The following is a 27,168-nucleotide window of genomic DNA, read 5'->3' as shown; positions in this document are numbered from 1 at the left end:
ACTCAGGAGACTGAGGCAGAAGGATGGATCACTTGAGCCCAGGAGTTTGAGGTACAGTGAGCTACGATGATGACACTGCACTCTAGCCTGGGTGACACAGCGAGACGCTGTCTCAAAAAAAAAAAGAAAAAAATTATATAACAACGATAAAAACAATCCCTTTTAGTATTTTATAAATTGCAAGTTTAAAAATGCTTAGGATAACACTTTCTCCAAAAAGAGTTATTCTGTCTTATAATATAAAATTATATTTACATATAAATAATTCCTTCTATAAACTTACCTTAGATAATGTAAATCAGAAATTTCTTTCATACATAACCAACAAAACTCACAGCCACAAACAGCACATGTCATGTGATTGCAGCTTCCATCATTCATCTTTATTATATAAGCAGCGCATCGTGGACATGGCTTTATATCATCAGCTATTAGGAACATAGAGAGACCTCATAAGTAGATAAAACTGGTCTAAAAATAATTTCTAGTAGATTATCAATTACAGCACTGCCAAAAAAATCTTAAGATGTATATAGTTTGTTAACTAATAATCTTTAACCTTCTGTTTTTAGTGTATAAAGCATTTTTTCCCTTCTGAGAAAGGGAATATATTTGACATTAAAATTTCAAGACATAAACATTTTTCAAACACAGCAGTAAAACAGTGATCACAAAAAACAACAAAAGAATAAAAAGAGAAAGGAAAATTAAGGATAGCTCTAGACAAATTCTGAACTATGTAAAGTTTGTCTTTGTCCTGACCCCCTGAAGCTGTCTTCTCTGAGTGGCACTTCTTGTTCTAGAACTTTTCTAACCATCTTCACTTAAATGTGGATATTCTATATACTATTCCTTTACTGAATGAATACTGAGAGTGACAATGTGCTATTAACCTGAAGCACTATAACCAAAGCACTATAAATTAATAATATAATACACACTGTAAAAATAACAATACAGATATCTTTAGAAAAGCAGCTTTTTCCCAGTATTTTACTTCATACAATAGATATATGGACCTTGCAAAGAATCAGTACCTGGAATAAAAGGGAGGAGGTAAGAGATTAAGGAAGGGTATAATGGAGACAAGGTAAAATCAAGTGGTATATAACTTTAGGAATCACTGACAACAGAAGAAGAGTTATCTCAAATTACACAACTATTTTGAATGGTTACTATTAGCCAGCTATATTTTCTAACTACACAGACAGTTTAGAAAAGATACTTATAGCGCTAACCACTGAATTTAAGTATTTGTTCCAATTTATTACATTATAAGCATTAAGCTACATTCTATTCTCCTTTCTACAAGTTTTACAGTCAAATTTTACCTATGCTTTATCAGTGAATTCAGGTTTCCTTAGCACTTCTAGAGCCAAAGTTATTTTTTAACTTAATAACTGGTCAATGCTCATAATTAGTGTTTTAACAATTCAAGGAATTTTGAGCAAACTGATAACTCTATGCAGCCAGATCAAGACAAATGACAATTACTAGAATATGAAAATTAAAAATATCCATAAGTCATGATTTAAATGATCCAAAAACCTTAAAAGTCTGCATTAAAATTTTTAAACACCAGGGTATGAATGAAAAAAAAGCTGGCTTTTATACCTGAAACAATATCTAGTACATCAAATTAAATAAATGCTAATCCTATCTGCTTAAGCAGCATGTTAATTGATAAACTTCCTCATTCTAGAGTATTTTCAAGTAGTAGATATCTCGATTAGAGGTGGGAGTAAATACAATACATGCAAGCTTTGGCTCTGATCCATGCAATATGTGGAACAAACTGAAAGGTAACATTTCCATTTATTCTTAGGGTTCTAAAAACAAAAAACAGCCTTTTAATACGCTAATATCACATGTTAGACAACACCATAAGGGATGTATTTTTGATAGGTCTCTTTATGTATCAGTACCCACATTATTCATTCTCTGAATACTTATTTATCTATGAAAGGCTGTTTTGTTTGCTTTGTCTCTTTCCTCAAACCAACAAATTAGAAAAAAATTTACTGTGCACATTATATGATGACAATTTCTTGCTAAATATTCTCATGATGCAAAAATCCTAAATGAAATTGCTTTGCCAATTATATGGTCAACTAATTTCCCATTCCCCAAGCGTCAATTAAGCCACAGTTCCTTGATAGTAAAAAGACTTCTATTTAAAGAGTTTGGCAAAGCTTCTGTCTTTTTTGATTACTATATTTCTGTTTACTGTTAAAATATGGATCATTGCCAACTAAGAAAAAAAAAGGTTACAAAACACTATGTTCTCAAATGTTAAGAGTGGTTATGACTTAGGGTGGTAGAAGGAGGACACAGGGATAGAGGTGGGGAGCCAATTAAATATTATATTTTTACAAAAGGGAAAAAAATATAGTAATAAAAAATGTGGTTCATTTAAAATGTAACTTCAAGAGCATACACCCCCTAGCAGCTATAAGAGTCTCACATGGATGCAACACTGTTACCATTTCAAGACAAACATAAACATTATAACAAATTACTTAATGTACCTTTATAATTAAGCACACATTTATCCTCAGTGACTGATTAGAAAGAAATAACCAACCAATCAATATTATTATTTTACCAACCAATTATTAAAAGTGCAACCAATTTTTCAATGTATCATAATAACAGGAAACGAAGAATACCAAGATATCTGGAATAACAGTGATTAATAAAACTCTTTTGGATGGTAGCTCCCTCTCCTTTTTCTCTTCTCACAGGTCCACAAGAAGCCAAATTCAAATTTTTAATTCTTTATAGATTACATCAAAAGAAACTATCACAGAGCAATTTGTTCTGAGAGCTTTGATTTTTGAAGCATTGCAGGTAAAAATGCATGGACTTTAAATTTTTAGAACTATGGGATAAGATTTTTAAACAAACATGCAACAAATTCCAACTGAAGTTTATTTTTAAAATAATCACCTTGGGATTATTTATTCTGACAATGCTACTGTTTGGCTCAAATCATTTGGCAATGTTTTGTTCAGAGTTATCTTCAAAGCTACTTTACATAAAAAAAAAATCACTCTCATGATCATATAGTGACCTCTTACTTTGGATCCACCCCAAACCAACGATTTCACCTGTTATAATACTCTAGCTGTTAGACTTACCTCTATAAGAACTCTTGGTCATGCTCAGAATTCAAATTGTCAAATCAAACTGACATTAAAGTGACATGATATAAAGTTATGCCAATATGGCATTCCAGCCTAACAGTGCTGAAATAAACATAAAATATCCCATGGTGACTACTTTAAGGAATACCAATATTCATTTGGATAACTAAATCATTATGTTTATTTTAAAAAATAACAAAAGCCATCTCTCAGTCATTATTTATTTACTGGTGGTCCAGATATACTCAAATTTCTAGCGGGTGACTGTGGTTTCTCTAAGTTTCTCTACATCATGTAGCCAGAGCACTTACTATAAGCCAGAAAATGTTTCAACCATATAGACCTAAGTATTGTTAGTATCTTCATTTTAATTATGAGGCAACTAACTTGCTCAGGCTTACACAAAGAGTAAGTGAAGAATATGGGATTTGAATCCAGGAGTCTGATTTGAGAATCCATTTTCTCTTACTCTGTATGACTGTGTGTCCTGTAACCAATAAAGACCCACCCAACCCCAGGTATAGGAGAGCAAAATAATTTCCAAGTGCACTACCCAATGGCTACTGCTGACTCTTCAGGGGACAGTTTAGGTATATTCAGGTCCTCTCTAAATTGCTTCTGGACCCATACCTACAAATTACTACTAATATCTTTGAGTTCTACCCCAATCTTCAGGAAAGGAAACAGAAACAAATCAGTAAACAAGTATGAAAATCCGTGTATATTACATAAGGTATTAAATGTTGAATATTCTGTGTTAAAGTTTAATAAGATTTTTTTTCTAGTAGCAGAAAGCACATGATGACTATCTCAGTACACTGCTGGTAGGAATGTAAATTGTTTTCTTAATAAATTTATGTATTTTTCAAGTTTTTCTCTGTCACAATCAGCAAGAAAAACATTTTTTCAAAAAAGGACTGAAATTCCAATAAGCAATGAAAATTCTGTCAACATGAAATATTAATTTTTTGAATTTTTATTCAAAGAACATTAAGATGTTCAGATTTTTTAAACATTTTTGAGATTTATGAGGTATATACATTGTACATGTAGAGATCCCCAGGAAATTCTTAAATTCCTGGCCAAAGGCACTTTAAAGTTCTTAGTGTCTTCCCCCACTAAGGTACAATTTTTATATCCTTGGTTCCAGGGACTGGTAACTTAAGTAAAAAATGTATTTCACAAAATATTTAAATGAAACGGATCCCAAGAATAAATACTGTTTTAAATCTGTAATTTTGTGATATTTATACAATTAGAAATAATCTAAAGATGATATATTTAAAATTAATATTTTATTAGAAATATTTGCTAAGTTTTGCATAAGATATTATAGAATTAACAGTTTGGACTATCTTTGGCTATCTGTTATATAAATCATCACGATACTCTTTATTTTCTTTTTTTTTTTTTTTTGAGACAGAGTCTCACTTTCTTGCCCGGGCTACAGTGAGTGCCGTGGCATCAGCCTAGCTCACAGCAACCTCAGACTCCTGGGCTTAAGCGATCCTACTGCCTCAGCCTCCCGAGTAGCTGGGACTACAGGCATGAGCCACCATGCCCGGCTAATTTTTTTTTTTGTATATATATTTTTAGTTGGCCAGATAATTTCTTTCTATTTTTAGTAGAGATGGGGTCTCACTCTTGCTCAGGCTGGTCTCGAACTCCTGACCTCGAGCGATCCACCCGCCTCGGCCTCCCAGAGCTAGGATTACAGGCGTGAGCCACCGCGCCCGGCCTTCTTTCTATTTTTAGTAGTATTTTCTTTTTGTTGGACAAAAAATCTTTCCAATCTCAGAACCACTTTCTTTCAAAGGAAAGAATGAGTGCTTCTGGGACAGAAATGCACTTAAAAAATGAATCATTTTGAAAAGTGAAGGTAAAACAGGAACTGAATGCTTTTTTATATTACAATAACTAGTATTCTGTATGTGTCAAATTATTTTATAGAAAAAAATCAGACATAAATACCTGCTGCTCCAGACTCTTGACTGTAACTAATGGATGAAGAACGTATAGTTCTCAAACGTAAACTCTGGGCTCTCTCTTGTCGAGCAGCATCACAGGTCTGATTGGGGTGCCAAATCTGTTTACAGTGGTAGCAAAACTCTGTTCCACAGCCTTCTCGCCCGCAAGTTAATTTTGGACAGCTGGCACATCCAAATGCTATCACAGCATATCTTGAAAACAAGAAAAACAATTTAAAATGTGACATAAAACAAGAGATGTTCATTCAGTAAAAAATGGTCCAACTAAAATCTTATTCCTGAAAAACATTTTCTATTTATGCATTAACAGTCATAAACCCTATCTCACCAATATAAAAATGGGGGAAAAATTTAATAGTTTACAAATGAAGACATAAATGGCTTTAAAATATTTGAAAAGTTCAATTTTTACCTCTTACCTTTCAACTTTTAAGCAGGATAACGTTGCATTTTGGCTAATCCCATTTTTACAAAAACTATATTAAATCAGTATAGTATTGTATGCACAAAGAAAAGACTAGAATACACCAAAAATCTTAACAGTGGTTTTCCTGGTATTGGGGTTTTAATTTTATTCTTATGTATTTATACATTTCTGATTTTCTAAAATTACTTGTCATTTTTTTAAAAAAGAAAGGTTAAAAGAAAAAGATTACTTATTTAAAAATGTAATGATTATGGATAAGCTACACCTGTCAGTTAATGGCACACTATATCAATTTATAAATTATGTGAGAATCTTGTATTCATGAATACAACATTTTTATTTCTAAGATGCGTGGCAAAAGTGGCTTTTGGTGCCAATCTCCTACCAAAGTACACCAACTGGAATTTCTCAATCAAGAAGTTGGGTGTTTTTTTTTTTGTTTTTGTTTTGCTTCAGATAAAAGACAGACAGAGAGAATAGAAGACTTGTGACTATCCCTAATACCTATTATCTGAGAGAACATTTCTGACATTTTAACAATTTTTGACTTCTGGGTACTCTTTGGCATTTATCCCACAGAAATGAAAGTTTATGTTCACACAAAAACCTGTACATGAATGTTCACAGCAGCTTTATTCACAATAGCTAAAAACTGGAACAAGCCCAGATGTTCTTCAAAAGATGAATGGTTCAACAAACTATGGTGCATATACACAATTAACAACAAAAAAAAATTACTGATACGCATAATAAGCTGAATCTCTGGGGAATTACACTAAGTGAAAAAAGAAGTCAATCTCAAAAAGTTACATACTATATGATTCCATTTATATAACATTTTGAAATGACAACATTTTAGAAAGCAAAAACAGATTAGTACATGCCAGGGGTTAGGAACTGGGATTAGGATGGGGAGAGAGAGAGAGAGAAGTAGATGAAGTTATAAAAGAGTAACATGAGGGATCTTTGTTGTGATGGAACTGTTCAGTACCTTGACTATGGTAGTGGATAAACAAACCTATACATGCTAAAATTCTATACAACTAAATACACACACACAAATAAGTACGACTGGTAAAATTTAATTAAGATTGGTAGATTGTATCTCTGCCAATATCCTGGTTGTGATATTGTTCTATAGCTTTATAAAATGGTACCACTGAGGCAAACAGTGTGAAGGGTACACAGAATCTCTCTGAATTATTTCATACATCTGCATGTGAATCTACACTTATCTCAATAAAACTTTCAATTAAAAAATTTCTAGGGGGTTCTAGTTCTCTTTGAAAACAGCAACACACAAATCTTACCTGTGTATAAAAGGCTTTTGTAAATACCAAACATTTCCTTTTGCCTAGAAATTTAGGGGAGTTTTCAGGGCTTTTCTGGTTACTGGCAATAAAATTTAAATAATTATAACTGAGATTTTTATTAAATTTCAAGATAATTTATAAAATTATGCAAGATTTTAAGAGTCAGGGAGTTCCTTAATTACCTGTTGCTCCCTTAGTACCTCACCCTTCAAACTTAAACTTTACATCTCAAATTCCATTTTATTTCTGACAGACCAAGTCTCTAATTACCACTCTCTATCACAGATACATTCAAACAGGACTGAATTAAAGGCAATTTATATCAACATTGGGTAATCTGGTATAGCTTCATTTTCCTGAGCTTTAAGATTTCCAAGAAAGCTTATTCATTACAGTCTCAGAAAAAAAGACCCTATACTTTATTTTCTATTAAAGTTATCTAAAGTATCTATGATCTAAAATAAAGTCGTTTAAAACAGTAATTCCAGTGAAAAGAAAATGGCATTCTCTTCTAAACCTCTCTCTAACCTATCTTTTATTGAAGGAAGGGAGGGAGGAGGGGAAGACAAGGGGCAGAATGGGGAAATTTGTGTATGCAGGGGACAACGCAAGACCAACTATTTTCTGAAGTTGATCATAATTTACTAAGGCAGAAGAGAGGTTCATTTCAGGCTAGCTGGTCCAAATTCCACTTCCACCACTTATTACTTGTGTAATTTTACATAAGTTACACAGATCTCCCTACATACCAAGTTTTCCCATACATAAAATAGGAATTCACTAAAATTTGGCTTAGCCTCAGTATTCAGTCAAAATCATAATCAGTTTTGGCCTTGGTTTTTAGAAGGTCAAATTAGCAAATGACTGCTTCAATGACATGTCTAGTACCCCTGCACTTGTTCATGACTAATGACCGTGTGATCATACAAGTTACTTTCATTTCTACATCAATAATATAAATGATGTTTGTCATTTGGATTGAATATAACATTTAAATACTCATTTTAAGATAACTGGCATTCCAGACATAACTTAGAGTAGATATCTTTTATATAGTGAAATTCTACCGGATAGCTGAAGTATTAATTTACGTTATGTTGCAAGAATAAAATGCTATAATCTTCAGTGATGACCATAAAAGCAAAATTCAGGTACAAGCTTAACTTTCAAATAATTAGATAGGGAAATAGATTTAGAGTTCATATGAACACTGAAAGTGCTTTAACTAGATAAATTTAGGAAGAACATATCCTTTATGAGAAAATAAATATTTCTAAAAATATGAGGTAGATTAATAGAAATTAGATAATATAATTCTAACCTCTGTAGAGGTTGTTCAGTATACTAGTATTCTCATCACTAAATACAACTTTTAAGAACTGACCTAATTTTTAATTAAGGATTTAGACTATGAGTCTTAAAACAAAACAAAAAGTCCTATTGGGGAATTTCTCACATCTTTTTTTTTTTTTTTTTTGAGACAGAGTCTCACTCTGTTGCCCAGACTAGAGTGCCGTGGCATCAGCCTAGCTCACAGCAACCTCAAACTCCTGGGCTCAGGCCATCCTCCTGCCTCAGCCTCCCGAGTAACTGGGACTACAGGCATGTGCCACCATGCCTGGCTATTTTTTTCTACATGTATTTTTAGTTGTTCAGCTAATTTCTTTCTATTTTTAGTAGAGACGGGGTCTCACTCTTGCTCAGGCTAGTCTCGAATTCCTGAGCTCAAATGATCAGCCCGCCCCAGCCTCCCAGAGCGCTAGGATTACAGGCGTGACCCACTGCGCCTGGCCTCTCACATCTTGACAATAAGAATTAAAAGCAGAAAAGCAGAATGTGCTTTAAATGTGCCCTTTAAAAATTTCATGACAAGTTTCCAAATCTGGCACAATATCCACAAAAACATAAAGGTGTATGGCGAGAAAACTGAGAGAACACTGGAGACGTAAAACACATTTTTTTCTCAATAATGAAAGTTCAAAACAACTTCGTAAATTGCTTTAAGATGATAATTCCTTATGGTATTGAGTCAAGAGACTTAAGCTTATTGAAAATGCTTATAGACAACAAGATTTTTGAGATTTATCCAAATATTCTATGCTAAATACAGTGTTCCTCCTATAAAATATATTACTACAAAACTTTACCCTGAATTATATATTCTGCTATGAACAAGAGTAGGGATATTATTAAAGTGAATGTCTATTTAGAATTTTTAAAATATGCAGTATAATTATCAGGAGCAAACTAACAGCTGACAGTGTAGGGAAATTACTATCATGTCAAACATTTACTATTTGAATGCTAATTTTTTAAAATTATTTTTTAAAATAAAAATTTCCATCTATTCTTGTATCCCAGAAGTTTATCATAACATGATGGTCTTGGAGGAATTTGATTTGATCTGGTCTTGAAGGAATATTGAGTTAACATTTGACCACTTGGCATTTGGTCAAAATGCATTCCCCAAATTAGGATGTAATAATAAAAAGAGTCGTGAGATTTAAATAAGACAATGTTTGTCGAGTTTGGGGTGGGGAGAGCGAGGGAGAGGGGAAGAGGAGACAGGAGAGGTAGGGTTAAAGAGGTAGAGAAAGGAAGAGTTTAGTTCATGGCACATCATATGCACTCAAATGTTAGAGATAAAGTATATCAAACTTATTTTATGCTACTTCTCACTATTTTTTTAATGAAAAAGCTAAGATGTGCTGCCTCAGGACTAAACATTCAAGTCTACTGAATCTGCAAATTCTCAAGAAAAACAGGATTATTTTTAATAATACTGACAAATTTTTCATAAATGTACATTTTGATTACTGTAGAAGTTAGTCTAGTATTTTCTTATGCTAACAATTCTTGAGTGCTTACTATGTAAGCATTTCATGTTCATGGGTATTCAATTTTAAGAATAAGTGTATTAGATACAATCTGTAATATATCAAGGAATTGAAAACAGAATATTAGGTCACTTAAAGAAGATTTTTATTATGTGGGAGCCAAATTTATTTTCTACTGGAAAACAGCTCTCAAATTATAACTGAAGCAAATGGTAAAACTAAATTAAATACAAAACACTTGCTTTACAGAAAATTTCAGGAATCTTTCTGCTTCAGCAAAATAGGTGTTATTGGACAAAGAACGGGCTCAGCAGAGGGTCACACAAATAACTGAATAATAGTGGTTAACTAACTAAATATCTGTGGCTTAAAGAACACTCAAATCTTGGTTTAGTTAATAGCTCCATTTCCTTCTCCCGAACATTATTTAATTCAAGCTTTACCTTCCTTCTCTATCCTTCAGCAGAAAGTCTCTAGCTACTATACTTGAAATGCTTAAACCTTCCTGCTTAGCAGGAGTGGAAGGACAGGATGAAAGGGGGGAGTAGGAAGGGACTGAAATAGGGCAGGCTTTCCAAAAGTATCTTCTGTTCACTGGATTGTTATTAATAAGAGGTGATTCATACTAAGAAAGGACTCAGTGGTCAAGTTAGAAAAATGCTAAGCAAAATTAAAGTGGTTTATTGCTCATTTTTTACTATAGGATTGCCAAAAGAATTTTTAACATACCAATGTTCAGTATATAGTCACCAGTATTTCCTATATTTTTTTGACCATGACATTTATTTCCCGGCAGAGTTTCAAAGTACTAGTGTTTTACAAATTATACTATCAAAAACACTGAGGAAGTAGGGATACCAGCTAGGGTGGTATATTCCACCTGGAACAAACTCCTTATAAAGGGACAAAGAAGGTGGGAAAAAACATACCTAAAATGAAATATGATTCTAAGAAAGATAAGACAGTCCCAATAAAGATTTTGATTAAAAAATGAGAAGAATAAAGAGAGATTATCTGGAAATCCAAAATTATTTTTTTTCAAAACATCAAGAATACCTTTAAAGAACAAAGAAAATATAATCAGAAATACCAAAATTATTTGATTCAGTTAAGGGAAAAAGTCAAGTTTTATATCAGAATCAATAGGCTTATGTTTCACTTTCAAGAAATTATTATCACTCTGGCGGAAAAGAAAAGACGTATTTGATTAATGTATTTGAGAGAAGGTCTAGACAAAGTGAGTCTCATCTCTTGGTTCCTTTTTTTAGGATCTGCATCCTACTCAGAGGATGTATTCTGTTCTTTCCATTACATGCTGCAGGGGCAGCCCTCAGTTGTTCTCAGGTCTACATGTATGATATTAGTTGGGGAAGTCTATCTAATTTAGGGATCTAATTTTGGCTGCATATCTAAAGCCACATTTTTTAGTCAACTAATTAGTAAGAGAAAACTAACATGCCCCCTGTGTCTTATATATTAACTTGGCTCTGAACGAGGGTATGAGAAGAAGACTCTTATTTTTATTGACTCCCTAAAACACTACCAAAAATCTTAATATCAATTAATCTTTTTTTTTTTGAGACAGAGTCCTGCCCTGTTGCCCTGGGTAGAGTGCAGTGGCATCACCCTCGCTCACTGCAACCTCAAACTCCTGGGCTCAATTGATCCTCCTGCCTCAGCCTCCCAAGTAGCTGGGACTACAGGCATGCACCACTGTTGCCTTTCTAATGCTTCTATTTTTAGTAGAAACAGGGTCTCACTCTTGCTCTGGCTGGTCTTGAACTCCTGACCTCAAGCAGTGCTCCTGCCTCTGCCTCCCAAAGTGCTAGGATTACAGGTGTGAGCCACCATGCCCAGCCAATTGACAATGTTTGGTATAGGAGTAGTATACAGGTTGAGCAACCCTAATCCAACAATCTGAAATCTGAAATGCTTAAAGTTTACCGCACTGTCTAGACACAGATAATATGAACTTTAAACTTCAAAGAAATACCCATATAGTATACTGAATACTTGGTGTTAAAATATACCTGGGTTAATTTTATGGTAGGAGGAAGAATAAATTAAAAAGAGCAAACTCTCGGTTCAAGCTATTGACTCTTAGAATACTTTTAAGACTGTGTGTCCTAACACATAAAATTCATCACTAGTCATAAGTTACAACTTCCCCTGCAACACACTTTATTCATTATGGCTCCTTATACACAAAACTTGTTTTCTAAGTCACATATACTTGTTTCCTCTGGATAAAATCAAAGCTGGATCTGTGATCTGTGTAAATTTGTTAAAAGTTGGCCTACAGAAGCATTTTCAGCATGTCAAAAGATGGTCAGGGTATAGCTAAAACCCTTCTTTGTCAAATAGGAATAAGAGTCCTATAGACATTAATTAGAATTCTAAAATATGTTCTTTAGTCCCTAAGCCTATGGCCCCATTTTTCTTTTATCCATTAAGAACAATATCCTCCACCAGAATAAGTTACTATTGATAACCATTTAAATGTCATAGCAAACCAGCATGAAGCTACACATACTTGATTACAGCTGATCACATTACCCCAAGGTATATGACTTAAGTTATTGGCATATAGTCAGATTGGTGCATTCAACAATTTTTTATTGAGCATGGTGGTTAACCTGTGGTTACCACAAAAACCAAACTTTATTTTTTGCTCTTCAGGGGCTCACAGACATTAAGTCATTAATTACATTTTAGTATAATAAATGCTCCTGTATATTCAAAGCTCCCCAGCCAAGTCAGAAGCACTCACACGAGATGACAGGGATAACGTGTGCTGGTAACAGGGTGGCCTCAGCCAAGAGAAACATGTGATGATAGAAACTAAAACACCAACATTTTGCTATTTGCCTAGACAATGCACAAACTAGGCTTCCAAGGCAGCAGGTAATCAGATATTTTTTACCCAAGATAGCGTCTATACTTCTCCTTCTCTTACACTGTGTTCTCTCACCCCAATTTCTCTCCCTAGCCATGGCCAGATTTTTCTCTCAAACTGTGAGGACTGGCATGTCTTAAAAGCAGACTAGGTAGCCTCACTCTGGATAAATCACAGCAGTCAGATTTGGTCCTTTGGGGCCCTTCTCAAGAGAGGTTTTTAGAAATATTGTCCTTTAAACAGGCTTAATCTGCCCTAGCCCTCAGGAGAGTAAAAAGAATATTAGGTCAGAAACCCCAAGAGATCTCAAATAGAAACCAGGTCAGGTAATTCTCTTTTCTACTCTGAGGTAATAACAGTATTTCTCAAGATGTGTTAAACTACATGTTTAAGTAAAATTAATCTCAGATACAGAAAATGGCCATATTGATAAATATCAAATGCAAGAGGAAAAATTCTTAATTGCACACCTAGCATTTCTGGGAAAAAATCTTCAAGTGTATTGTACAATGAAAGGGGTTATTAAATATATGCCTGTGGTCCTGGTACTGTGGCTAAGCATTTCTATGAATGACTGCCAAATATTCAGATATTTACCAATATTGCTTATGCCAGATTTAAATAATACATGGAGTTTTAATAAAAAATATCCCTCTGGGGGTTCCAAAGGTTTTAATAAGCTCCAAGAGGGCAGGGATTCTCGTCTTTTGTTCATTTAATAATCTCTAGTACCTTGCACATAGGTGCATTAAATATTTGAATGACGTATTTCTGAAGATAAGGAATAATAAATGATAGCTATGAGAAGCTTACTGTGTATTAGGAATTTCACAAGTAATAACATTAAAGATCTATCTCACTTAATCCTTATAACAACAACATGTTAGGATAGGGATTCAAAATCAGGTTGTACATGTTCTTGATAAGTAAAACTAACTTTTAATCAAGTCTCCTATATTTTCAAAGCATACATACAAATTTTATGTTACTGGATGATGTTTTCTATGTAATATAACCATAAAACCTGTAACATCACTAAGTATATCAAATATGCTCTTAACAACCTAGAGAGCCAGCATAAACCAAATATAAATGACAATACATAAACATAATTAATCTCTGTAACATGTTTTCTGCCCTTTGTGGGTAAGACTAATGACAACCAACACCACCAAAAATTAATGTAGAGCCAAATTAATCAAGAATAATATGTCATCCAATTTATGTAACAGTCAAGTGTTTATTTTCATAGTAACAACTCTGTTAAAGTGAATGTTTCTATTATTTATATTTTATACTTAATGTTTATCTTTTCAAAATTTTTAGAATACTGAGTCATTTTAGGTTTTTTTTTTTTTTTTTTGAGACAGAGTCTCACTCTGTTGCCTGGGCTAGAGTGCTGTGGCATCAACCTAGCTCACAGCAACCTCAGACTCCTGGGCTCAAGCGATCCTCCTGCCTCAGCCTCCCGAGTAGCTGGGACTACAGGAATGCGCCACCATGCCCGGCTAATTTTTTCTATATATATTTTTAGCTGTCCATATAATGTCTTTCTATTTTTAGTAGAGACGGCGTCTCGCTCTTGCTCAGGCTGGTCTCGAACTCCTAAACTCAAACAATCCTCCCACTTTGGCCTCCCAGAGTCCTAGGATTACAGGCGTGAGCCACCGCGCCCAGCCTATTTTAGTTTTTAATAATGAAATCTCAATGAGAAGAAAATATGCCAAAATATCCCAAAGTGTGAGTTTCTGAAAAAAATTTTAATTTTACTAAGAACTATCACATAAGTGCTTATAAAGAATAATAAAATGAATACTCCTGTATCTACCACATAAGAATATTATCAGTAGGCGGATCATATTAATTCACAACCTAAACTGGAACATGAGAAAGGTAATGCTATTGAAAATCACACCAGTACAATAAGCATGAACTGAAATCAGAACCTATGGTTACCTTATTTATTAGTGGCTTTAGAAGTTCCTTGGTTGCCTCTTACTTAAAGTTCACATTCTCTCCTCTAGCTCTCAAGAGGTAACTAATAAACTAAATGTATTTATCTATTCTATTGTTAACAAACATTTGTGTTTTCTTATTTGTTATTATGAACATTCCTAAACATTTCTCCTGCTGGTACACAAGAAAGAGCTTCTCTACAATTTAACTAAGAATTGAATTATCAGTTGTAGAATTCAACTTAGCCACAGTACCAGGACCACAGGCATATATTTAATAACCCCTTTCGTTGTACAATACACTTGAAAGATTTTTTCCCAGAAATGCTAGGTGTGCAATTAAGAATTTTTCCTCTTGCATTTGATATTTATCAATATGGCCATTTTCTGTATCTGAGATTAATTTTACTTAAACATGTAGTTTAACACATCTTGAGAAATACTGTTATTACCTCAGAGTAGAAAAGAGAATTACCTGTGTATGTGTGTTTTTTGTTTTTTTTTTTTTTGAGACAGGGTCTTCCTCTGTAACCCAGGCTGGAGTGCAGTATCATGATCATAGCTCACTGTAGCCTCAAACTCCTGGGCTCAAGTGATCCTCCTACCTCAGTCTCCTGAGGAGCTAGGACGACAGGTTCATGTTACCATACCTAGCTAATTTTTAAAAAAATTTTTTATAGAGATGGGGGGGGTCTTGCTATGTTGCCCACAATTTTAACAGATAAAGTGGCAGCAAGTGAGCTAATGCCAATGGTCCCCAACCGACTGGTTTCATGGAAGACAATTTTGTAACGAAGCTCTGTGGCCTGGGGATTGGGGACAACAGAGCTCATCATTCACTTCTACATTCTTTTAGTCTAACTTTTCCCCTTTTATTTAGACAACTTACCTCTGTAATCTGTTTTGATTTTAATTTATTATGTGTGGTGGCAATCTAATTTTCACCCTCAAATAATTAATTTTCACAATTTATGTTGAATAATCAATCCTTTTCCAGTTGGTTTGACACACTTCCCCTAAAAATCAAGTTCTTTTTTTTTTTTTTTTTTTTTTTTGAGACAGAGTCTCACTCTGTTGCCCAAGCTAGAGTGCTGTGGCATCAGCCTAGCTCACAGCAACCTCAAACTCCTGGGCTCAAGCAATCCTCCTGCCTCAGCCTCCTGAGTAGCTGGGACTACAGGCATGCGCCACCATGCCCGGCTAATTTTTTTCTATATATTTTCAATTGTCCAATTAATTTCTTTTTATTTTTTTTAGTAGAGACGGGGTCTCGCTGTTGCTCAGGCTGGTCTCAAACTCCTGACCTCGAGCAATCCTCCCACCTCGGCCTCCCAGAGTGCTAGGATTACAGGTATGAACCACCGCACCCGGCCTCTAAAATCAAGTTCTTATACAAACTATAATCTGTTTCAGCCATACCTATGGTCTTCTATTAGGTTGATAGTGGTGACTATCCACTATGCTGATGTGATTAATCAACCCAGCACAAGACAATATACAGCTCTTTAGCAACCACAAAGTTTATGCCCCTGGATTTATTGTCTCAGTCTCTCTTGGGTGCAGGTTCTGACACTTAATCCTCCTTTTCCTTTATTCCATCATTTCAGATTTTTTTTTAAAGCTATTAAACATTTAGAGGAATTCATAAAGCACCTCTTGCACTCTAGGGTTCATGGAAGACAGTTAGAAAACCACACTCCTTCTCCAGATAAAACATAACATAGGCATATTCCTCAGTATGTGAATTCTTCCTATGGGAGTATTTGCTATCATTACTTACAAAATTTTAAACCTTAAATTTGCTATTCAACTTGAAATCTACTCTAATTTCAAGAGTATGATTTACACCAGTGAAAATGCTATGCAGCGGTCCATGGGATCAAGAGTGATACAATCATATCTAAGCTGTTTTTCTGGCAGAATATTGTTTCCTGCTCAAGTGATTTAAAGTTACTATTTATTAACCTTATTTTCTTCCCATATTTTTCTTGAGAATTTAGCCTTTCATGGATCTGAGTCCCAGAGTTTGCTTCTCCCATTATTACACCTGGAAGCACAGCTAACCTTGGCTCAGTTTAGATAGTAACTTTAACATATCATTTTGTTGTTTATTTATGTTATAGCACAAGTTCCCTGCAGTATAATTCAAATTTGATATTGAATAGTATCTCTGAGTCCAAAAGACAACTAATGAATTAATAAAATACTAATTAGGTAATTTTTTAATGCTATATTATTATGCAGAAATATTTGATGGATGGTTAAGTGCTAGTGATAACTGGGAAAACTGGGATTTGCACAGGCTGGAAACATTACTTTTCTTCATTTAAATTATGGAATACAAGTTAGATGTAATCTGATAATTCACTACCCAACAAGCTTTTAATAGTGGATTCAATTCAGGTAATCTGAGTCCTGAAATTGTAATTTCACAGATTAAACTCACATCTCAGCCTTGCTTCTGAGATTATACCCAGATAATCTTGGAAATTCTGGGTTTTCCCAAACTCTTATTTATAATCTCTGGTTTACTAAATCATGTTGTTTGTGGCTTTTCCTATTCTTAAAGAGTTTATGACTTTTTTCCCTAGTTCTGACAACTGTACATAATAAATGCTCTACAAATACGGCTGTTATTAACAATAATCAAATATGTAAACAACATTATTTTATTTTAAATGTTGAGAAAATGGTATTTATAATTTAAAAATTTGAGGCAAATGAAATATTACATAATCCCTAGATCTTCTAGCAAACATTTATGTATATCACCATGAGCACATCACACACAAAGTACCTTTTAAAAGGGTCGTTTAAGTTTATGACCACAAATAACTTCCTCACCACAAACAACCCAGATCATTTCACCTTTTATTCCAAAATAAAAATTCTCCATATGGCTGGGGAAAGCCAATTTTGTATGACAACTAGACCCTGTATTCTACCACGTTATCCTTTTCTTCCAAAAATGGTCTTAAGTGAATATGTAATACAGAGACAATATAATGCCTGACACATGATATGCACTCAACATGTTTGTCTACTGAATAAATTCTCTGGCATGTTAAAATTTTTCTTTTGACTAACAGCAAATTCTTATTTTACCCCCAGAGGAAAAAAAATTGCCTCAAGAAAATCAAACAATATATTCTTACCCACAATCTGGAGCTGGGCACCACCTACAATCAGGATCTGCAACAAGCCACCGTCTAAGCATAAATTCTTCATATTTTTCCATCAAGACATCATCACTTAATATCAAGCGAATATCATGAGGATTAAATCGTTCAGTACATTCTGGGCAACTGATATTAACTCTACTTTCAGAGATTTCTATCCTTAGATATTGTCGTAAGCAATCCACACAAGATCTGTGATGACAAGTCATTATATCGGGAAATCTGTCTTTAGAATGCCGCAAAAGGCACAAAGGGCACTCTATGAAGTCTCCAATTTGCTTGCTGATAGAAGTTAATCCATTATCAGAAGAGGTATTTGTAGAGAAAATAGAGTTCTTATCAGTACACATTTCAGAATGTATACTTTCAATACTTGCAATTCCATCCACCCCACCATTTAGCTCTCTTGATTTACGTTTGTTATCCTTTTTCCTCCGAAACAGAGAGCCTATTGAAATTCTTCTTTTTTTGGGTGCCTTTTTGACTGAAGGTAAGCTCACAGATGAAGCAGAAGACTGAAGATCTCGATCTGAACCCATTTGCCGATGTAAACTCATGTCTAAAATGCTCATGAAAATTAGGTCAGGGTCAGTGTTTACACACAGCCCTTCATTATATTTAGAGATAAAACTTATTTCTTGTTCTTGCATTCAGATTAAGTCATAATGTAAGGAAATCCTACATGGTTCTTTCAGAGGATTCTTGAAAAGTTTGACTTACAGAAGACTGTTGTCATAGATGTTCTGAAAATTAAAAAAAAAAAAAACAAATTAATTGTATTCTTAGTTTGCGTATTTTTATAAACTCACAAACTCATTATGAAATTTCAAACAATTGTGTTCTTTAACCATTAGTATTTTCTTAAAAATAAGGCCAATTTTATATGCTATAAGAAAATATAAAACTAATGTTGAAATAGCAATGAGGACACTCTTTAATCTTAATAAGATTGTCTAGATTTGAGCTGACCGAAACATTTTTAAAATCTTACATACAACTTCTGATCATTATTGCTCTGACTTCAATGATTCCTCACTGCCTTTAGGAGTTTTTTGTCCATGTTTTTTATTTTAATTTTTTTTAGTTTTCACACACAGCATTGATGTCTTTGTTTTTAACTGACAATAAAATACACATGTAAATACAAAGGGCTAAGACTAGCTTACACAATCTTGCAGAAGAAAGTGGGAGGAGGGTTCTTAGACTGCCAGATATATAATGACTTATAAAGTTGCAGTAATTAAGACAGTGTGGTACGTTACAAGGATCGATACAAAGACCAATGGAACAGAACATAGTCCAGGAGCAAGTCCCATATACATGAGATACTTGATTTATGACAAAAGTAACATTGCTGAATACTAAGAATGGCCTTAAAAAAAAAGTACTATGTCTACTGATTACCCATCTGAGAAAAGAAAAGGAACTTAACCCATGGCTCATCCAGGAATAAAAACTGACTCCAGGCTGGGTGCAGTGGCTCATGCCTATAATCCTAGCACTTTGGGAGGCTAATGCAGAAGGATCACTTGAGGCCAGGAGTTCAAGATGAGGGCAACATAGCAAGATCCCATCTCTACACAAGAAATAAAGAAATCAGCCAGGCATGGTGGTACATGCCTATAGTCCCAGCTATCTGGGAGGCTGAGGCAAAGGAATTGCTTGAGCCCAGGAGTTTAAGGTTGCAGTGAGCTATGATGATGCCACTGCACTCTAGTTTTGGGCAACAAAGTGAAACCCTGTCTCAAAAAAAAAAAAAAAAAAAAAGAAAATCAATCCCAGATGGTTCATAGATCTAAATACAAAAAGTAAAACCATAAAGTTTCTTCTAGGAGACAACACAAAAGAATATTTCAATGAAAAGATTTCTTAAACAGAACATAGAAAAGTACTAAAAGGACTGATAAATTGGACTATGATAAAGTTAAGAGAGAGTATTAAGGGCCTGGGAGAAGACATTTGCCATATATAACTAATAAAGGAACACTATCCAGAATATGTAAAGAACACTTACAAATCAATAAGTAGACAATCCAATAAAAATACAGGCAGGGGACTTAACAGGCATTTCACAAAGGATATGAAAGAGTTTTCAACATCATCAGTTATCAGAGAAAAACATATTAAAGCCACATTGAAAGACCACGACACATCCAGTAGGATGCCTAAAATTAAGACTGACACTTCCAAGTATTAGCAAGGATGTTGAGGAATAGAAACTCTCATAATACTGGTTGGAGGATAAAACAGCACTACTTTGGAAAACTGTTTAACAATATCTACCAAATTGGACCATACAAATACCCTATTATCTAGCAATTTTACACCTAGAAATAAGTGTACAAGAGAAATGAATGTACACAGATATCAAAAGACATACATAATAATGTTCATAGCAGCATTAGTAGTAACAGTCAAAATACTGGAAACACACATTTTCATCAACAGAAGGGATAAATACCTTGTGGTATATTCACAATCTGGTATACTATAAAGCAATGAAAATGAAAAAATACTGCTAAATACAAAACAAGAAAGAATCTCACACAGAAGAGTATGTGCTATAATTCAATTTATATAAAGTTCAAAACAGGCAGAACTAATCTACAATGTTAGAAGTCAGGATTGTGGCTACCTTTTGTGGGGAGGCACAAAGAAAACTTTCTTAATATGTGTAGTATGTGCAGTAGTTACAAAGGTATGTTCACTTTGTAATAAATCACTGATCCACAAACTAATGATTAATGTGCATTTTTGGATGACTGACACAATTAACAAATGTTTTCTGGAAAAACATTTCACTCAGGCAAACTTTATTCATGCCTGTCAGTTTATATTTTCCCATTATTTGCAGCATTCTTCTTTAAGTCTGAGGAAAATATGGAGTGTAACAGTAGGTTTACCTGCATAGTTTCTTCTTTATGTATTTTTACTTTGTCTTGCATCTCAAAATGCTTTCTGTACTCCAAGGCTCAATATATGTATCACAGAAAAGAATTATACAGGGAATGCATCTTGGATCTTGTCCTAAGAATTTATCATTTAAAATATTAAACCAATGGTACTTAATCAGTATCACCTGGGGAATTTTTCCACATACACACTTTTAGAAATTCAGTAACTATATAATTTATTACCCAGACAAGAACTATATAAGAGTGACTGAAGGTAGTACTAATACTTAAACTGAGATAACAGGGGCAAACTGGAATACGTAGTCATCCTACCTAGGAATCCTTTCCAAAACATTGCAAATAAATAGGCCTCAAAGAGAAACAAATTTGAATGTGAAAAATTTTACTATATGGTAAAAAAATACTACAAATATTCAAACATTAGATACCATCTTTGTGCATATTAGATTGACAAAGGTTGTAAAGGGTTGGTGAGTGTGTAGTGAAAGAAGCATCACACTTACTGTTGGGAGGAGTGCAAATCAACATAATTTTGGGGAACTAATTTGGCATTATCTATTAAACTTTAAAATGGAAATATTCTTTGACCAGCAATCCTACATGTAAAAGTTCCTTCTGCAGAAGATATAAGGATACATGTGTACAAGATGTACTGTGCAAGGAAATCCACTGCAGCCTACTTGATAGAAGCAAGAAAACAAAACAAAAACAACACAAAACCCCAACACAAAGCCTGGAAATAATTCAAGTCTTCAACAGGGCACTCAAATGAACCAACCTCTAAGTTTAATGATACAGAAAGATCCTCAAATAGAATGCTGAATGAACAATGATCATTGCAAAATATTAATAGTACATATGGTATGTACTACCATATGGTATTTCTTTCCCATTTAAGGGAAAGAAACACAACCATACAGGCTTATATAATGCATACATAATTTCTGGGAAAACATGTTAAGAAACCATTAACAATGGTTATCTTGAGGGGTACAATCTTTAGTATTCACTTTCTGCATAGTTTAAAACTGTATCATGAATATCTATTATAGTTAAAAATAAATAAATAATTGAATCCCACAAACAAAATACTGTATATTATCCTGGAGCTATCCAATCAAAATTTCTGGCATAGTCCCAGCTACTCAGGAGGCTAAGGCAGGAAAATCTCTTAAGCCCAGAAATTTGAGGCTGTAGTGAGCTACGATCATACCACTATATAGCTGGGCAACATAGTGAGACCCTGTCTTTTAAAATAATAAAAAATCCACATAATTGAATGACTATCCTCTGTAGAAATAATCCTAGGAAGTTTCTATAAGCAGGTGACTAACAGGGGTTGGGAATATCTCAATCACAAGGACTTTGTCATTACCATTAACAAAAGAGGCATGGTCCCTTATCCTCAATGTGATGATCTAGAGAAGAAACATATTATCCTAAAACTAATAATTATAAACCTATATAGACAAAATTAAAATTCGTGTCTCTGTTACTACACCTCTTAAAAATAGCCCAGTCGATTTTTACTACATTTATGACAAACTATAGGTTAATACCAAATTCACCTTACAAGAAAGGAAGCCATCTTGCAAGCCATCCGAACAAGGTTAAGAGGCCAATGTAACAGTGGATTTATAGTCAATATTTCATACCATGACCCCAGGTGTGTACATATCCATCCCTCCTTCTCTCCTCAATGATGTCCAATTTACAAATTTTCATCATATCCATTTTTTCCTTATTCTCATTTTGCAGATGGAAAAACAAAGACTCAGAAAATATCAATCTTATTTCATTGCCATACCTCCTAGGCATATACATATTACATTTTTTTTAAAAATCCCATGAGTCTGATAGTTCAGACTAGGTCAACAAGTACAAATAATGAGATCTAATGGATTAAATATAGAATAAATTGTACATACAAACCTAAACATTTACATGGTATAACAACGGTTTTGGAACAGGAACAGTAAATGCACTTGATGACATCATATAAAATATCCTCAACTCCTAATAATCCCCAGCCTTAGAAGCTCTTTATATAAATTTACTATCACAAGGATTTGTCAAGCTGTAAGTCATTGATAAGAATGCATGAAGAAAAGCAGTGAAAAGACAACTTAGGTTGGCCTCTGTGATGGTTAGTTTTATGTGGCAACTTGACTGGACAAAGGGATACCCAGATTAGCTAGTAAAATATTTCTGAGTGTGTCTGTGTGGGTGTTCCTAGAGGAGACCATCAGCACCTAAATAGGTAGACTGAGTAAAGAAGATCACCTTCACCAATGCAGGTGGGCACTGTCTAATTCGCTGAGGGCCTGAATAGAATAAAAAGACAAAGGAAGGGTGAACTTGCTCTCTGCTTAAGCTGGGATATCCATCTACTCCTGCCCCAGTGCTCCTGATTCTCAGGCCTTTGAACTCAGACTGGGACTTACACCACTGGCTCCCCTGGTTCTCAGGCCTTTAGGTTTGGACTGAAACTGCACCAACTTTCTTGGGCCTTTAGCTTGCATACAGCAGATCATGGGGACTTCTCTGCCTCCACAATTGCATGAGTCAAACCTTCATAATAAATCTCTTTCTATCTATATATATCCTGTTGGTTTGTTTCTCTGGAGAACCTTGACTTATATAGCCTCCATGATGTTATGGCTATTGACTTAGTGGAATCCTTTCCCCCTAAAATAAAAGTATGGATTCAAAATCAAAGTCTGGTTACTAAAATAGAAGAGAATATTAAAATACAAGTAGACTGTAAATTATGTATTTTCAACTAGCTATCTAAAATCATAAAAGAGACACTTCTCTAACAGCAATGTCATAAGAAACTCCAGTTAACCTATTAATTAAGCCATGAGAAACATCCCTCCTTTTCCCTCTCTTTCCCAGTCTAGCACAATTCCAGCAAGTAACCCAAGAGCTCTTGCCAATTGCTGCTACATAAAGAATCTGGCTGGAGAATTAGTTTTATCATTGGCAAAGAAGCCCCACTCCTGACCTTTTTATGTACTTCAATTGAAGAGGAACACCTAAAATTGGTATTGAAAAGGACAAAGACCTGAACCTACTTCCCTAATTTTCTGCAGTCCCTAGTGTTTATACCTCTTTAAAGTCAAGATTTCTTGATTCCTACTTTTTTATGTGTGGGGAATTAAGAAATAGGAGTGGCCCAAAACAAAGGTGTCAAAACTTTGTGGACCAAAGATCCAGTAAAAATGGTAGTAACCTTATAGTGACTCATTATAAAATACATTTAATTTGGCACCATGCTATTTTTTACACTTTGTAAAAATTACAAAAGTTGAATATTACAGCTGAAGCATCTAACCAACAATTACAATATTACTTTATTTTATTTTATTTTTTTTTTTTGAGTCAGAGTCTCACTTTGTTGCCCGGGCTAGAGTGAGTGCCGTGGCGTCAGCCTAGCTCACAGCAACCTCAAACTCCTGGGCTTAAGGGATCCTCCTGCCTCAGCCTCCTGAGTAGCTGGGACTACAGGCATGCGCCACCATGCCCGGCTAATTTTTTCTATATATATTTTTAGTTGGCCAGATAATTTCTTTCTATTTTTGGTAGAGACGGGGTCTCGCTCAGGCTGGTCTCGAACTCCTGACCTTGAGCAATCCACCCGCCTCGGCCTCCCAGAGTGCTAGGATTACAGGCGTGAGCCACCGCGCCCGGCCTACAATATTACTTTAAATGAAAATGTGTCTCAGATTTCAAATACTCAACTTAAAAACACAGCATAGATAAGAACAATAAAAAAGCTCAATCTATATGAATGTAATCATGCAACACTTAACGACGGAGATACATTCTGAGAAATGAGTCATTAGGTGATTTTATCATTGTGCAAACATCACAGAATGCACTTACACAAACCTAGATGGTACAGTCTACTACACACACCTAGGCTATATGGTATAGCCTGGTGCTTCTAGGCTACAAACCTGTACACCATGTTACTATACTGAATAATGTAAGCAACAGTAACACAATGGTAAGTATCAATATATCTAAACATATTTAAACATACACAGAAAAGGAATTTTTCAGCTCCATTATAATCTTATGGGACGACCATCATTATGTGCAGTCCATCATGAACTGAAATGTCATTACATGGTACATGACTACAGTAGCCCATGTTTTAAGAAAAGCTGTATGTTATCACTTAGGGTCCTGGCAAAAAAACCAAGCATTCTCAAAGAGATAACTGAAGGGTACACTTAAACAGGAATGGGCAGGGTTAAAGGAACCAAACAGGGATGTACTTAGGAAACTCCTATTACCCCTGGAAATGAAGGGGCAGTGAGGGAGTAATTACTGAAAAGGGACTGCCCAACAGAACCTGGAGGAATAAATATTCAGCTTCTTTCTCCTCTGGTGCTCCAATATGCTACCAGTTCCTCCTATTGGCTAAATTCAATCAGAAGCCAGCTGCCTCTAAGGCAGTCTTGAGGTCAACTTTCTGGGGCATAAAGCAGGTTAGAGAAGGGTGAATGAAGAGTGGATCTGGAAGGGCAAACAAAAAACATGCAGTATTGGATATATAAAGAGAGAATTTGGGAGTCAGACCTGGCTCAGCCACTTTTAGTTATAATTTCCTAGATAAAGTACATTCCCGAGTCTGCAATCTCTACTACAAAATATGGATGATACCACTCACTTCAAATAGATGTTATGAGAATGATGTGAAACTGACATGTGTTACAAGTGCCTAACAAAGCCTGACACATTGCTAAATGTGAGCTGAAATGAAAGGTAAGATAAACTTATATTTTCCTAGTGCCTTACATAATGTGAAGTTTATAGCAGTGCCTAATAAATACTGGCCAAATAAATGATGCTTTGGGGTTGCTACTGCTCTGTGATCCTCATTAAGCCATACAGACTTACTACATCCAGATTTTTAAACTGTGAAAAGAACATTTTACCCCACAAGTGCTACAGGATTCATAAAACATGTTAAGTGTCTTGATACTCTACAACATCAAGAATTATACATTTGAAATACTGCACCAGTAAACATCTCATAACCATAAACACTTCAGTAGCATCTAACAGCCGCCCATGTGCCTAAATGACTTATGACTCATTAGAGGGTACTCTGGAAATGGAGAGGGCTGGGCAAAAAGTTTGCAGACAAAAAAAAAAAATTTACTTCCTGAGAGGAAATCCCATCATATGGTCAAATACCTGTTTTTGCTTCTGTTTATTAAGCTAAAATTAAGTTTTTTCTGTCACTTCTCAAAGAGGTTAAGATATGTAGAAAATCCAATAATTTTGTGCTGATGGTCTAAATACTAAATATAAGAGCAAAGAGTACCTACAATTTCTAATTTTCCCTTCTTTTTTAGATGTTTGACATCTAGATGTATTATAGCACCTCTAAAATATGCATGTAATAAAAGCAGCATGCAACAATATTTACTAGCACTGTTGAAGAGAACAGAAAGAGGACTAAGTCTTTTTTTTTTTAGTGAAGAAGGAATAGGTGCAGAGAATTCCCAGCAGTTTCTACTAATCACTAATTTGGTCACTACTGAAGCCTGAAGCTATCCTATACTCAAGTGAAAGAGTCATGAAAGAAGGCAAAGAAAAAAGATTCTCTATTTTAAATGATGTGTTCTACATTACAAAAGTGTAATAGGCTATTAGCTTCTTCAGCACATGCTTATGTTGAGAGGATGGAAGATGAGGAATAAAGAAAAAATTTTAGGGCGTGGTGGCTCACGCCTATAATCCTAGCACTCTGGGAGGCTGAGCCTGAGCTCAGGAGTTTGAGGTTGCAGTGAGCTGTGATGATGCCACTGCATTCTAGCCAGGGCGACAAAGAGAGACTGTCTCAAAAAAAAGAAAAAAATTAAAAAATTAAAATTAAAAAAAAAAAAAAGAAAGAATTTAATGGCTACGTATTTGTATCTAAGATTAGGAAACCAAGAGGAACATTTGCTTTAATGGGAAAGACATTTTTATTAATAGTATTTTTTCATTACAATTCACTTACATTTTACTTTCTGTGAACTAACCCCATGTTCCTATCCTGCTGCAGGACTTTTCCTTATTGATGTGTAAGACCCAGTTCTATATAAAAGAACCTTGCTATCATGTGTCAAATACATCTTTTAAAAAATTGTATTTGATTATATGGCAGTTTTCCAATGCAGAAAATTTCAAAATCTGTTTATGTGCTCAAATTCACGTATCTGCTCTTTGTGACTTTTGGTTTCTACACCTGGCTTACAAAATACTTGCCCATTCCTAGATTATATTTTTTAAATTCTCTCATGTTTTTTTCTGGTAATTCTATAGTTAGTTTGTTTGTTTATTTATTTATTTATGTTTAAATCTTTGAACCCCTTCAGTTTATTTTAATGTTAGGAATAAGTAGAGATCAAAATGTATTTTCTAAATGGTTAGGTAGTTATCTCAACACCAGCAATTGAATAATGATCTTTTCTCAAGATTCCCCACTGATGTGATAAGCCACCTCTTTG

The 27,168-nt window shown here is 34.5% G+C and overlaps 1 protein-coding gene across 3 annotated transcripts in view; it reads right to left on the bottom strand.

The window, feature by feature from the left end:
- Nucleotides 1-27,168, bottom strand: part of RNF19A (ring finger protein 19A, RBR E3 ubiquitin protein ligase) — a 55,063-nt gene that overhangs the window by 11,691 nt on the left and 16,204 nt on the right. For 2 of the 3 annotated variants that reach the window (XM_045560395.1, XM_045560396.1), the window contains exons 2-4: nucleotides 17,718-18,484; nucleotides 5,118-5,326; nucleotides 284-428 (exon numbers count right to left, since the gene is read on the bottom strand). In XM_045560395.1, the coding sequence (XP_045416351.1) occupies nucleotides 284-428; nucleotides 5,118-5,326; nucleotides 17,718-18,391 (1,028 nt within the window). In that variant the 5' untranslated portion in view covers nucleotides 18,392-18,484. Of the gene's footprint in view, nucleotides 1-283; nucleotides 429-5,117; nucleotides 5,327-17,717; nucleotides 18,485-20,644; nucleotides 21,011-27,168 lie in introns of those variants that run through there. The other variant, XM_045560397.1, reaches the window with a different exon arrangement.

This window comes from Lemur catta, chromosome 9 (assembly GCF_020740605.2).
Source record: "Lemur catta isolate mLemCat1 chromosome 9, mLemCat1.pri, whole genome shotgun sequence".
In the NCBI taxonomy this organism is placed as follows: Eukaryota; Metazoa; Chordata; class Mammalia; order Primates; family Lemuridae; genus Lemur; species Lemur catta.
Note: the sequence above shows the minus strand (reverse complement) of the source record. Positions and strands in the feature narration are given on the sequence as shown.